Here is a 15,410-nt window from a genome sequence, read left to right on the forward strand (position 1 = left end):
TACAACCAGAAAGAGCTTGCCTTTCTTGTTTCAAAATGAGTTGAAGCATGGCTCCTAGGTACTTTCCAAATGAGTACATCATGACATCTCATGTAGCTAGCCAATACAAATCTCACTCAGTACCAGCTGTTGTTACCCTGTCAAGTACATCTTGTGAAGCCAAAGGCCATATCTGCCATGGACTTGTTTAAGGTTTTGGTTATTTCAAGAAAAATGAGGATTGATGTGACAGTTATAAATAAAAGTATTACCACAGCTTAACATTGTTTATTTTTCTTGAGCTTTGGAGCATATGTGCGTGTGTGGGATATAGAAACTTTCCATCAAGCAAAGCTCAGTATTACAACAATCCTAATCTACTTCCGTGGAACGACAAAAGGAAATAACTCCTTCAGTTGAGCCTGTCTGTACTATAAAACAAAAAGTATGTGTCCAACAGTCATTCTAATAAATTGGCAAAAGTTGCTGTATCTAAACTCGATAGTTGCTTTGCATGAGATGCGAGTCCAGAATGATGGTGATGTATGTGGCCAAGGCTTTGGTAAATGAAAAGTATGGTAATACTGTAAGTGCTGAGATGTTCTGTGCTGTCTGAATTATTTCCTTGGAAGGCTACAGTTCTTAAAACCCTTCCACTCACCGTGTTGCCAGTAAGAGCCAGAAAAGCATGTCAGTACTATGGCTGAGATCTTCACTAAGGTTGTAGCCCTACAAATTTTTCATAAAGCTATAGTAGTTTTAGCAGGGTCTTTGTAATCTACCATGCTTGGAGAACATATTTCATCTCCGGACTTGTGTTGGAAGCCATACTGTGAAAGACAGCGTGTATGTGACAGTACTCTTGCCTTTAAGACATGATGGTTAGTAAACAAAATTCTCCATAAAATGGAGCTCCGGGCATCCAGGTGATGGCAGAGCCTCTCCAAGCTTTGGAGCAGTCCAGAGACAGGAGAGCACAGAATGGTTTTTGAAGCCACTTGCGTTGTTCTGTGATCTGTGATTTGTCCCTTAGAGGCACAGTAGTTTGTATCCCAAATTTTTAAGACCTTACTGCAATGTCTGTCTTCTTACCTAGTCTTACTAAGCGTTCTGCATCTTCCATCACTCCTTCAATCTTACTTCCTTTTTCCACCCTTTCCCTCTATGTGAAATATTTCTTAATTTACTCAACCTTGATAGAAGAATGAAATTTGATGTTGTCTTTATGGATCACTGAAGCTTGGAGATGTTTGTTTGGAGCAGGGAGGCACTGGGAGTGTCCCTCTTTTATTGGAGTTCAATTCGCTTGACCCTTCACATTTTTCTTCTCTCCTCTATTGTGTGGCATAGGGAAATTAGGAGCAGCAATTGAAAAGAGGAGCTAGTGAAAACCAGAAAAGGTTGGAAGGAGAAGAGAGAGCAGAGAGAAATAAAGGGAAAACAGAATTAAAATAATAAAAAAAAAAAAAAAAAAAAAAAAAAGAAAGCTTAGTTGTGGAATGGGGAAAAAAGAATACTTTTTATAGGATAAACCCAAACTAAACCCAGGGAGATGAGAGATATGACTCATTTGTTTGGACATCTGATGGGTGATAGATCTCTACGGTCCAATAGAGAGAGATCCCTGTTTTGCTAGGTATGATACAAAGAAGCAAGTGAATTTTTAGCTCCAACTGCTAGTAGTTTGTGTAGACAAAATACACCTGTGAGAGGGGAAAGCAGTATTGTTAACTTAGATGTGCAGAGAAGCTAATTTCAGCAAATGATATGCATTCTTTGCTGCTACAGTGTAGAGAAGTCAGAGGTGATGTTCCAGTAGATTTTTGCAGTTATCTGTATGTAGACCTTGTGATATCTAACTATGAACTACTCCATTCTGTTTTCTCTGTACCGTGTTAAGTGGACTTTGGCTTTTTCCTTGGTTCAGGTGACTCGCAGGACTCACATCGCTACGTCACTGTTTGCTGTTCAGCTGTAGGCTTACTGCTGGGCCAGGGTGTACCTGACCTTTGCCCAGGATTACTGGGGACATCGAGACCAAAGCCTCTCCTCTTTCTGTATTTTGAAATTAAAGGACTGCTCCTCTCTTGGTGGGGACTTGCTGCTGGGAAAAGAGTGAAGAGGTCTGCATAAATGCAGAGTTACAGGGGCTGAACTAGATCCCCAAGAAATGATCTAAACAGCTTGCCCTGAAACAAACCTGGCCAGGGCTTCATCACTGCTGACAGGATCTAGCATCTTCATACATAGGTGTATATTCTTCATCATACATACATACATATATATATATATATATATATATACATATATATATAGAAGATAACTTATGAAATGAGCAACATGGATGCTCTCTCTCCCCCCTCCTATCTCTCCCCCCCCCCCCGATCCCATACAATATATAATATCACACACACATGTTCTGTTGAAGTGCATTTCTTTGTCAGAAACATTTTCCACTGTTTTGGTTACAGTCTTTGGTACTGTAATTTGTTATTCTGCTGGCCATGGATAAGGAAAAGTTTCTTTCCTCTTGGCGTTATCCTTCTGCACAATTGAAGACTCTTTACCTTGGCTCCCTTCAGTTTTCTTTTGTTTAGGTTAGATAAGTAATTTATCCTTTCTCTGCTCTTTTGGAAGTATCTTGTGATTTCTCTGTGCCTTTCTGAATGTAGCAACAACAGCTGACCAAAATGCTTCTGCTTTCACCCAGTTATAGAATCACAGAGTTGCCAAGGTTGGAAAAGCTCTTTAAGAATATTCAGTCCAGCTGTTCACCTATCACCCATTTCCCAGTGAACCACGTCCCTCAGTAGAGCAGTTACGCTGGGTACAGCAGAAGGCTTTCCTCACAGACCTCTGTTGCTGTCTGTGCGCTCTAACACAATATTAACTTTTTTGCAAGGATTTCTTATTGTGCACTGCTCTCTTTCCCAGAGCTTCTCTCTAGCTGTGAGATTGGAGATGGAGTGGTTGATAACAGGTGGAAAATTTGGTTGTGAAACTAGAAATGGGATCGTGGAATGGGAGGAAGGACAACAATTATTCCATTAGTTGGAGGAAAACTATTGGAGTAAAGAGTGCAAAAATATTGCAATGGATAAAGCTTAGAAGACTTCATGCATATGTTTTCCATGGTCACTAAATTTGATGCCAAAAGGATTTCAGCAGTAAATGTGCTGCAGTCTAGCTTGGGTGTAAATGATATGATCTGACTTAGACTAGGAGATAGCCAACAGAATCTGTTTTTGTTGTATGTATAAGACGGTACTATTATTGGTATTAGTGTTAAAAGTATGAATGTTAACATTTCCTTGGTTGTGTGCCTGAATGCTGTCACTTCATAGCCCAAGTAGCTTGACCTTTCCATACCCTTTGTTCAAAAAACATTTCCGCTGAAGTAATTTTAATATGAAGTGCTAGAGAAACTCGCTTTGTTTGATTTGTGCGTATCTTCTTTGGAAAAGTAATAGTAATTTGGTACGTTTCAAGAAATGGTACATTACAATTTTTCTGATTTTTTTTTGTCTCACATTTGGCTTGCCAATGTGTCGCTGCTGCGTTATGGTCTGGGGTGGGTACATGGGGGTACCTGTGCAGAACAGGATGTTCTTGGCTGTCTAGGCTATGTTACACATGCATAGTGAGTTTCTGCATTCTGAAAAGAGGGAAGTCCTCACTCATTGAAACAATTTGTCTTTCAGATTAGGCAAAAAACTGTGGGTCTTTGTAGTGGGCTAAAAGCCTGCAAAATCTCACCACTGTATTTTTTCCACTAATCCGAAGATTGTTTGCTCAGCTGCTTCCATTCAGCGTAGCACTTAATATGAGTACTTCAAAAAAGAGAGGTGGCTAAAGCAAGGAATAGATATATATTTTGAAGTTGACATATACTGCTTGTTTCAAACCTCCTTCCATGGTTATGTTATTTATTTTGTGTGTGCATGTGTGTGTGGGGAGTTTGTTTGGTGCATAAGCACTGTGGGGAGGGATGTCAGCAATTTTTGCAACTGAATCAGCAGAAGTTGTTGGAAAATGGACAGAAGTGTAGCAACTGCTGTGGTGAGCACTGCGGTTCACATAGTGTCTGATTCTGATTATGGGCCTTAAGCTCATACTGACAGGCACACTCCCATTGTTTATGAATCGGCCTCTACATGCTTTCTTTTGGAGATGCACGCAACCATGAGCACACTGTAGTTTGTTTTGATGTTTCCTCATTAGCCTTGAAGGAGCTCTCCCGAAACCTGCTGCCCAGTCGTCGTCTTCCATCACAGTGAAAGTAACTGAGTAATGCTGGGTAGGGACTGGTGCTGGTCCTAGGTCAGGGACCTAGGAAGAGCACAAGGGAAGGCTCCCCAACACACCCACCTCCATGGAGGAAGGTGTGGGTTGAGACTTGCTGCCTCATTGACTCCCGCCTTTCAGATGGGAGAAAACCCAACTGGTAATGCAAGAATCTGAGAGCTTTAATTTCTCTATTGATACTTCACTTTGGGCCGTTTTGAGCCAAAACTTCTGCTTTTATTTTTGAATAAGTGTGCTGCTCTGAATGCTTGCACATGGTGCCATTGGCCACGTAGCCCAGGGGTGTTGGTTGCAGCGCTGACCTGTTACTATGCCTTGCAATGCCTGCATATTGTTAAGTACATTATTTGTTCTTTAGCATGTTTTGTGATCAGTGCTGAACTTCAAGAGTTACACATTTCTCAGAGATGCTGAGTAACTACTGATTCTCTTTTATTTAGTTGTAAATAATTCAAAAAGATGCTTATACAAAGCTGTGGGTGCCCTACTGCATAATTAATGCTACAACAAAACCACAGCAGCGTTAAAATAAATTAGCTGAAGAGGAGCTCTGCCTGCCTGCTACCTACAGAGAAAACTGCCCTACCTTTTTAACGTACTGGATATGTATCTGTAGGTCTCTATAGGAGCAGTTCAGATAGCATGGCTGAAGTCCTTGTGTTGGTGTTTAAGAGGGGGTAGAAAGAATAGGAGCAAAGATAGCATTCTCACAGAGAGTTCAGAGGCCACTTGGAAAGGACCAGTGGATGTGAGGTGAGATCAAGGCTTTGATCAAAGTAAGATGAGATCTGCATCCATCAGTTTCAATAAGGGGACCACATTTGTAAGTAGGAGGTGGGATGCAAAAAATTAAGGTGGGCATTGGGTGTCAACTTGGTAAGTTGCACAGTTCTGTTTTCCATGTTGTTTGCAAAAGAACCTAATACGAACTGCAGACTGTACCTTCATTGTGAACTTTTTTGGATTTGTGTACTAAGTACTTTCAGTACAGATCTTGAAAGTTAGCAATGATTACTTTGCATGGTGATCCTTTTGGAAGTAAAGAGCCCTGTATCTAGAAGAAAACATTAAACAGAAGAAAGCGTTCTGCTTTTAAGTCTGTATTTTGTATATAGATGTTGTCTGAATTTTTATAGCACAATATGTTAACATGAATATTTACATATTTTTACATACAAAAATAGAATTTTGAACTATTTATTTGAATATGCAAGTATTCTGCCCTGTTTTGTTTTCTAAGTAGTCAGCAGACAACTTTAAGGCTTTGGTATTTCATGCCCTTCTCACAGTAATTTCAGCTCTTGAGTGCTGATACTTTTTGTTCTATCTTAGCTGTCAGGTACTGAAGTTTCTCAGAAAGCTTTTATACCCATATTCACTGTCAGAAACTGCTCAGCTCATTTCCTTCTTTTTTGCTGTTCATTTGTTTTTTAAACCTCATTCTTAGCATTCATCACAGCATTTCCTAAATCACTTCATATCTCACGGTTTCAGCTAGAAAATTGGTGACGCCATCTGTGGCTGAACGTCCCAGTGCTGTAACCTGCAGCACTGTGGTGGTGCTGGGACCTGGTGAGGAGCTGGTCTGAGAACATCAAGAGTGTTAACAGTCAGCTCTCCTGAACCTTGCTGATCGCAAAGCTCAGTGAAACTGTCCAGGTCATGCATCTGTGTCTCGCCCTTTGAAGGCTGTGTTGTCCCATTTCAGTGAATACTGTTATTGGTCACTTCAAGCATTTTTTTCCTACTAGCAGCCTAGTGGCCCATCTTCCACCTGAGCTTCAAGGCTTATTCTTCCAGAGCTCAAGAGATATGTGTTCACCTTAGCTGCGTGCTTGGTGAATCTGTTTCCTTTACCTTTGTGCTCAGGGAAAGCTCAAACACAGCTCTTCCCTTCCTCAAGGCACCTCACGGTCATTAGTTTGTGCAGCAGGACACTGTTGTGATATAAAAGAACCTTTTATACACCTTCATACAAGACCCTGAAAGATTTTTGGCCACCTCAGGGATGAGCACCACAGAAGTCCTTCTTGGAGAACCAGCATCAGCATGGGGTGAGCAGCCATTCTGTTGTCATCTCCCATGAAGCTGCTGAAAAGATGTGTAATAAATACATGCGACTTTGATCAGCTCTGCAGAATGCCTTCTGACAGACAGCCTTGCTTAGGGGGCTGTATCTTCGGGATTCTGTTGAGTCATGCTGATGATTATTTAAATGTAAATAATAATTGACACACTTGAAAATCTGAATTTCATTAGGTGAGGGTATTAGACGTAGACACATGAATTCTTTTTTACACAGCACACTGTAACATGCATACTGGTTTTGACAAAGATTTCCCCCCCACCACCCTGACAGAGATGGCAGATAATAATAAGCAACCAGACAGGGTTATAAAACAGGGGAATATTTTAATCATCTTTGTCTGGGAGGAGACAGGCCAATGTGAGTTAGCTCTTAGACAGTCTACTTTACTGATACTTAGCTTCAACAGATTGACAGCATCTCAGAAAAGAAAATAAGTGTTTGCTATTCCTGTCATAGACTTCTTTCAATCACTGCGACAGATGTTCCAAGCATGTTGTTCCTCTGTTAGGTTTCTCTAGTAGTAAAAATACTGCAGTTTAAATATAGTTTAAACTTGTTGAGGTACTTTGAGCATGGTTCAAAATTGCATTATACCCGGTTTAAATCACAGCGTAATGGGACAAAACCACTGGATAGACTATGCAAGATTTTTTTTCAAAGCCAGGTAAAACTTTTTATTCAATCATTTTTACAGCAGTTCCAACAAAGTGCCATGTTTTTCTACCATGTCTTGCTATCTGAGTTAGGATGAAGGCTATGTATCGTACTGAGTTTTTATTTCCAGAATTTGTGATTTAGAAATGGAAAAAAAGAGTTAACTAGCTCTCTCTCCCTGTATCTGCAGTGTTGTCACTTGTGACAGCTGTATGTTATGCATCAGAAATGCACACATTTTGTTTCAGGTTTGTAATGAAAATAGAATTCAGAATTTGGCAATAGATGAAGTAACTGAGCTGAGACTAATAACCGAAATGTATATGAAAGGTAGCTATGTTAAGTATGGGGAAACTCAGAAGGTAAAAGGACTGTGGTCCTCCCCACCCCTGTTCTCCCTGTCAGTGAGTTGCAGTTCAGAACTCCTCTCTGTCATCTCCTCTGCTCATATACCACTGGAAACCACTGGGACAGCCAAGAAGATGGTCAGGCAGAATTACGCTGGACAAGTAGATGCTAAACAGCTCCTCCTCTTTATTACTCTGCTCACTTGCTATCTGGATGACTGCTTGATATTCATGAGACCCACTCTGGGAGACTAGCACCTCCCTGTAGCTGCTGCTGCTGGCTATGCCTGGAATTGCATTACAGGGCTCTTCCAGTAAGCTCCGGCTTCCCCTGTGATTTCAACTGCAGTTCTAGTCAGTGACATCGATCAGGGATGCTCTTGTTTGGCTGCTGGCTCTCTGCAGGCTTTCAGCTCTCTCTTCATGACATCTGTCATCAGGACACGTGTACAGATCAAATTGCTTAAATTGCACTGTCTGGGATGAGGCATTCATTTGTTTCGAAAAGCAATGAGTAGATCAGCAGTGGGACACAGTTCAAGGTTTATTTCATCACCTGGACTTTCACTCTGGTGGAATAGGTTGGGTTTTCAACTTTAGAAAATGGAGACTGTCACTTTGCAATCTGTCTCATTACTGGTTCATTTTGTAATACGCCATAACATTACTCCAAGAAGGAGGTAGAGAAACAGCAGTGCTGTGGTCCCTAGAGCCTAATGACTGCAAACAGCTGACATCCTTGGTGTTCTTGGAGGAGGGGAGAGAAGCTTGCACAGCAATCCCCATTTTGTGAATCTGGTGGCACTAGAAGCAGTGTCTTGAAGGTTCTGCTTCTGAGTGAAAACTCGCTTAATTAAGCAATTTTCTGCCTTCGCAGGAGAGAGTAGCCATTTGGGTCCCCACTGTCATCTCATGTGACTTTGTTTTTTGTTTTTTTTTCCCCCCTTGGCTTGTTTTACAACCTTAGATCAGTATGAATGATCTCTTTTTTGTTAATTTTGAGGGGTTTTTGCACAGCAGTGATCACAGAATTGTAGGGTTCGGAAAGGACCTCTGGAGACCATCAAGTCCAACTCCCCTGCTAAAGTAGGTTCCCCACAGCAGGTCACACAGGAAAGTGTCCAGATGAGTTTTGGATATCTCAAGAGAAGCGGACTTCACAACCTCTCTGGGCAGCCTGTTCCATTGCTCTGTCACCCTCAAAGGGAAGAACTTCTTCCTCGTGATTGTATGGAACTTTCTGTGTTCTAGTTTTTGTCTCAGAGCAATGGCTGTAGCTATTTACTCATTTATTTCTTCATGCTACTTGTGTTGATTTAGTGCCTGTATGTATTTAAACTGTGAGAACAGTGGGGAAAACCTTGAACATTTAAACTTCTGTCCCTTTTTGTCCCTTTTTGCATTAGTATTCTGATTTAGCAGCAGCATTGCCACATTTGGCCAAGGAGGTTCTTTTTGAAGTTCTTGGGGTAGTTTTACTACCCACAAGCTGCTGAACAAGCTCTCTTTTTTTTTTTTTTTTTTCCAGGGTGATGGTGGCCTTCTCTTAAATGCTTTTGTGAAACATTGTGAAATGTTTTATGAAAGAAAATTATTTGTGCAAGATCGTTAACTTTCTTCTTTGGGCTTTAGTCCCTTTTTTAAAGAGCCTAAAGAAGTGTGGTGGGGCAGCTGCACCATGAGGGTTTCAGATTAATTTCTTTTGTCCAGTTCATGTGCGTAACTGCAAGAGCATGGTGAAACCATTATTTCCTGAAAGGTAAATCATAGAATCATACAATTGCTCAGGTTGGAAAAGACCTGAAAGATTATCAAGTCCAACTGCAACCTAACTATACTACCCTAAAACCAATCCCCTGCTAAATCATGTCCCTGAGCACCACATTCAAATGTTTTTTTAAACATATTCAGGGATGGTGACTCAAATAGGGACAAATGCCTGAGATTCTTCCTCATTTATTTGTCCCTACCCATTTATGACAGTGGGGTTTGCCAGAAGGTAATGTAGCCTTTAGCTTGGGATTGAACAGTGCTAATTACTGCAGGTGAGAAGGGGTAAAGAGGGTAATAAAGATGCTCCTGCGTGCCATAGCACTTGGATATAGCTAGCAAGAATGGGAGATACCTTGATCCTAACGTAATCTTCTGGCAGGGTGCTTCGCCATCTGTCTCAAGGCCTGCAGTAGATCATTCTGCCTCCCACAAGCTCTCCTCCCAAGGCTGTTTCCCCCAGAGGCAAAAAGGAACAGAAGAGCTGCATAGAAATGTTTGTCTTCAAAACTCTCTATTATAAAACTCTTCCAAAACTACGACGAGCTGAGTCCAAAACTGGTGCAAACTGTTTCCCAAAGTCCCTTTTTCTGTGTGTATGAAGAACATAAATAAAGCAATAACTTAGTACGTGGGGCACAACATTAATAAATGACAGCAAGGAGAGCCACAGGCATGGATTCACTATTTAGTAAAGATCTCTTCCTCTAACAGGATACAATTTCTTTGTAGGAAATCAGCAGCTGACAGCGCTGCTGGTGTATTGTGAAAGAGAAACTGACACAGTTGCAGCCGTTTTACCTCACTGGTGAACGTTAATGAGCTGTGATGTTTGTAAGGCACGGAACCTATTCCCTGTGCTATTTGTCAGAAGTTTTGGGGCCATCAAGAGCAGGTTGGGTGTCACTTGTGCAACCGGCAAAGACCTCAGCCTTTGCCTGTGACCTCGTTTGAACTGAGAAGCAGCGGTCTTATCTGTGGCTGTTAATGGCAAAAATACGTTCCGGCTGCAGCATTTTAAAGTTGGTTTTGGAAGGGATCATCAGTGGATAAAGAAGATGCATGCATTGCTCTGTGTGATTCCTCCTGGCTTGCAGCTACGCATTGAGGGAACCGTGTGGGCTTGTCATGGGCACTGGTGGTTCTGCTGGCTTCAGGCTTCTTCCTTTTGAAAGGTACTCATTGGTAGCGACGTGGGGCAGCGTGCAGCCTGTTGGTCCCACAGATTAAAAAAAAAAAAAGGACAAAATATGAAGTTGGGTTTGTCCTCTTAATGGAAAGTGAAACTTTTTTTCTGTTTTCATTCTCTGGTTTAATTTGAAAGAAGGCAGAGAGGGTGTTAAAATTACACGAGGGCAGTTCATTCGGTTGGTTCAGGGGCTTGGATAGAGTTAGGGAAAAAACCGTCCGTCCTTCGTCAACACGGTGCTTAAGGACTGCCGTTTGAGAACGCTGCGCGTAACCTTCAGCACACGCTTACGGGCTGCCCTGAGTAGCAGTGGGTTTAAGAACACGCCGACGTGTTTTCCTGCAGGAAGACCTAAGTCTCCCGAGCTACAGCTGGGCATATCGATTTTTGCACTCCTCGGCCGGCTCCCGAGGGCTCCGGCTGCAACCTGAGCGGCCCGGCACCGGCCCGCGGCCTCTCGGCGGCGGCGTTCCTGCGCCCTCCTCTTGCGTAAGAGGCGGGCCCGGCCGCGCCGCACCGCGGTTGCCATGGCGCAGTGGCGGGGGAGGGCCCGGGGATCGCGGCCGGCCCGCGGCCTCACCTCCGCCTCCGTGGCCGCCGAGCCCGGAGCGGGCGGCGGCCCCGCGGCTTCGGCGGCGTGGGGGCCGCCTTCGGGGAAAGGACGCGCCGTGCCGGGCGGGCGCGTTGAGGAGCGCGCCCGGTTCTGGGAGCCGCGCGCTGCGTGCGTAGGTGCCGCGCCGCGAGCCGCACGACGGCATCGCGTGCCGAGGTCCCGCGTGGGACGGCTGCACCGTGCATGGCGGCCGTCGCGGAGGGGGACGGCGGCGCCTGCTCCGGTGAGTCCGCTCGGTGCCGCCGCCGGCTCGTTTCCTCCAGCAGCTGGGGACGGGCGGCGGCTCGGCGCGCTCCCGGCCGGGCTGTAAGTTGGGAAAAGGCGATGCGTCGTCTAGAAGTGGAGCGATCTGCTGTAAAAGCGTGTCGGGAGAGCGAACCTCCCCTGCTTAATAGCGCCGTTGCGTCGAGCCGCGTTGCCAGAAAACAAACGCGTGTAGGGGGGAAAACCGAAGTGGATTTAACTTGCTGAAGCTGTTTTCCAGCAGAGGGGTGAGAAAGGCGTTAGGATGTGAGAGCATGCTACTGGGAAATAAGCTTGCATTACACCCACGGAGCATTTACTGTACGTTAGTTATAACCCTGTTGTTTTTGTTGTCTGCAATTAATGGAGTAATTTCTTCCGTGACTGAAACTGCGGGTTGAGCGTGTTTGCTCTGAGACAGCCCTCCGGAGCGGGCGGCCTTGGGCTTATGGCATTAATGAGCTCTTGTGCAGTGCTCTGGGGATGGATTCCTGAAAGGTGTCGGTGGGGGTTAATTCCCTGTTACATAAACAGCCAATAACAGCATCTGGCTACGCTGGAGCAGCTCAAAAATAGTTATTAGCTCCTAGGCTATTACTGGGGGAAAAGGCTCCGTTGGTGTGCATGAGCAAAAGTACTTTGTCGCAAACGTTATTTGTAGGAAAAAAGACAAAAATGGATTAGAAGAATTTTCAAGAATTAAAGCAAAAATGCAGCTGTATAAATAGGGAAAGCCTGACCTCGGGCTGTAACACAGCTTTAGCACTTGATTTTACAGCTGGGATGGTTTCTATTTCCCTGGTTGAAGCGGGAGGGTGAAGCAAAGTCCCCGCAAACCAATTTTCAGGAAGCTTGAGCGTTGCACAAAGACATTTTGAAACAGTGTTATTGTTTCAAAGCGCTGCCTGTGTGTTACAGGTGTGTGCATGGGCATCTGACAGTGATGTCAGAGCTTGCCAGTGCATCCAGCCGAGTAACATCACTCCAAGGTATAAGCACACGAGCAGCAGGGTGAAGCCCAGCCTTGCATTTATTGCTGCGGTATGATGCAAGAGTTCAGCAGGCTCTGGGCCGTGCAAGGAGAGAACTGCGCTGGAAGCTGAAGTGCTGTGACAAGTAAGGTGGGTGCTTCAGCCCCAGGGGTGTGCTGGGAAGTGAGCATTGCTCCCCATCAGAGCTGTCTGAAGTTTCAAAGCAGGAAGCAGCTAGCTGATGTGGTCTGGTGTGTGAAACAGGCCCGCTACCTGTTGAAGAAGCCTGCAGAACCAATGCTGGCTGGCATTTACATGCTTTTGGCTGACTGTAGAATAGCATACAGCTGTTCTTTTGGGATACTGAAGATACTCCTTAGGATGCTTCTCTATGAGAAAGCAGCTTTGCATTTAACTCATTAACTTTTTCATTTATCTGATGCTCATTAGTATTGGCAACTACTTTTCAGGAGAAGTAAGTCACGTTTCAGTTGTTTCAGCTCTAGGGATTTAACACATCATTTTAAAAGACAGCATTAGTGCACATCACAGCAGCTATTTATTTAGGCTTGTAAGGCAAACATATGCTTTTGCATTAACCTTTCTTTCCCTCAACTCCCCTGACCCCAGAGCAGTTCAGGCTGAAACTCAGTAAGTTAATCGCAGTTACCTTGGCAAAAACTAAAAACAAATGAAGATGGATGAAGCTTTGATATTATTTTGGATAGGCTGGGCACGCACAGCTGAAGGAATGAGTCGCTGCTGTTTTGGCAGCTACTTTTGACAGTATAGTGTTTCACCATGTACTTCCTCCGTGGAGGAGGTGACACCTGCCCTGTCATCTGCTTTCCTCCTGGAGCCTCTCTGAAGCTCCCAGGATTGACAAAGAGCCTTCAGCACAGTCGTATAGATGTGCAAATGTCTGAACAGCCTGACCATGGCACATAGCTAATGTCAGGGTCTTAGTCTTGGTGTAGGTGTGCTTATCATAGCAAATCGAGTGTCTGTGCATTACTTACAAAGAGCAGATGTTTAGTACAGTCGATATAATTATACAGGAGTTCATGACGTTTTAAATTAGGAAGAGTTCTTTTTCCTTTGCCTGTTATGTATTATGATTTGATTATTAATCCCAGCCGTGCTGATGGTGCTGGAGATGACAGATGACAGGACACAGTATGATGTAGAGAGTCAGCTATTAATATCAGCTCATCCGTTCCTGGCTCAGATTGTGAAAAGACATTGAGAAGGCGCCTACAGTACAACAGTGGGATTTATTTTAAGGGAGAAACCACAAGAAAACCCAAGCTCAAATCTTCCATTAATATATTTGGAGATCTTTTTGTAATATCAGGTTTGATGGGTAAGTTCATGAGACATGTTTTACCAAATATGAACGACAAGCTTGCTTTCATCTAGGAAGTGGGTTACTCCAGGGAGACTGCGAAGCAGAAAGAAGTCTTTTGGACTTTCTCTCTGCCAGAATCATTCTGCTAACAGGGCTGGTGGAGGTTGGGCTTTAAAGCAGTGCACCCACTTCTTTTGGTGTGGTCCAGCTGTCTAGTTGAGACTCCTTACGGGCATACCATGCTGTTTAGATCTTGACTCTCTGGATCACAAACTAGCTCACGTTGAGCACAGTAAGATTTGATTCTGGTTGAACATGCCTTTATGTATGAAGTCTTTATTGCTACTGTGAGTTAAAATGGCACTTTTTTATTACTTCATAATTAACTTTTATCTTTAAAGATCACTCTCAAAGAGATTGAAATAGACTATAACCACGCCTGGAAGTTACGAGTGTAGCCATCAGGAGCTCCTTGAAGTTGAGATGGATGATTGCTGTTGTAATTGGTGTTTTACTATTGTAAAAACTTGGAAAAATTAGTTAAAGCCCATCATTAGGATTCTGAAGATACTCAAGAGTTTTGACTGTAGAAGTAATTGCTGCAGGTCAGAAGAAGAGAATGTTTTCTAACTATGCTAATTTTGTGCTGTGCATGCAATAATTAGCTTACACTGTATTTAGGAGGCCCACACAGAAGCCAAGTGTTTTTGCAAAAGAGGTTTTGACAGTTTACTTTGCATGGGTCCAACTGAAAACAATTTAGTAAGGCCTGATTTTTAGAACTCGCCTTGCTGAAAATCAAGCTGTTTTAGGAGAAATGTGGTTGCTTACCTTCAGTCACCAGCTGCTTTGGAAGCCCTTGGCCCAACTATTTAGCAAGCCCTGCCAGAGTTTTTAAGGGCAGGAGGAGTTCATGCCTCCGCTTTAGATACAACAGCCATATGTGATGAAATAGTAACTACTCAGGCTTCCTTTAAAATGCTCTAAATGAGAAGATGCTAAGGAGGGCGTATAATGGGTTAACTTGAGAGAATGTTTTATGTGAGCTCTTGGCAATAAGCTGTCTAAATATCTCTATGAGACTTCATCTCTGCAGCAAATGTGTTCCTTAGAAACATCCAATAACTCATCATTACAATAAATCACGGCAGCATGGAAATGCTGTTGTGAGCCGAGACGCACGGGAAGGCTGGGGTTGGCGCCAGCACTGAACCCGCCTGATCCAAGGCAAGTTCCTTAACTCTGAGACTAGGATTTTCCCTCCATAAATATTCCCTTGTGCACCTCCCCAGCCTCATCCTGCATGTTCTCTTCATTTCTCTCACTGAACTGCACAAAAGCAAGCGTCCTCTTCCCTGTTCTTCATCTAACAAGGAACACTGTGCTGCTGGTAGGCATATTGCTACCTGTTTTCATTGCTCCATTCCTGGATGCTTTCCAATGCAGCCAAGTCCTTGCTTTCATCTATGCCTTGGGATTCCAGAGGAGCTGTGAAGAAGCAAACCTTTGTGTGAGATTTGGCTGCTTTACAGAGTCGCTTGCCACAGGGGAATGGAAGTAATAACAAGGGAGTTCCCACAGATGGATGGATATTGTGGAGTTGTGCCAGGAAGTTTGGTTTCCTAATAAAACTGTGAGATGAAGTCTTCATTCTGCTAAAATTGTTCAGAGGGTTGCAGCTGGCCTGAGCACGGCCTGAATTTCGGTGGAGGAGCACAGTTAACAATTTTCTGATACTCAGGATTCCCTCTGCTTTGTGGATGCCCCAGTTCCAAGCGTGGGATTGCTGTTCTCGGTCCTCCGTAACATCTTGGCGGAGGAGCAGTGTGTAGAAGTGAGTTAGGGGTGGGACGTCAGCTTCACCTCATTTACTCCATGCAGCATAGTTACCTCCATACAAGT

General features: G+C 43.7%; 1 protein-coding gene across 4 annotated transcripts in view; it reads left to right on the forward strand.

Annotated features, from left to right (window-relative positions):
- HIVEP1 (HIVEP zinc finger 1) overlaps positions 1-15,410 on the forward strand; it is a 110,057-nt gene that overhangs the window by 25,165 nt on the left and 69,482 nt on the right. Inside the window, exon 1 of one of the 4 annotated variants that reach the window (XM_052697742.1) lies at positions 11,051-11,169. The exons of the other annotated variants lie outside the window; for them this stretch is intronic. Within the exon in view, the coding sequence (XP_052553702.1) occupies positions 11,130-11,169 (40 nt within the window). The 5' untranslated portion in view covers positions 11,051-11,129. Of the gene's footprint in view, positions 1-11,050; positions 11,170-15,410 lie in introns of those variants that run through there. 4 annotated transcript variants of the gene reach the window in all.

This window comes from Tympanuchus pallidicinctus, unplaced genomic scaffold, assembly GCF_026119805.1.
Source record: "Tympanuchus pallidicinctus isolate F22 unplaced genomic scaffold, pur_lepc_1.0 scaffold31, whole genome shotgun sequence".
NCBI classification, from domain to species: Eukaryota; Metazoa; Chordata; class Aves; order Galliformes; family Phasianidae; genus Tympanuchus; species Tympanuchus pallidicinctus.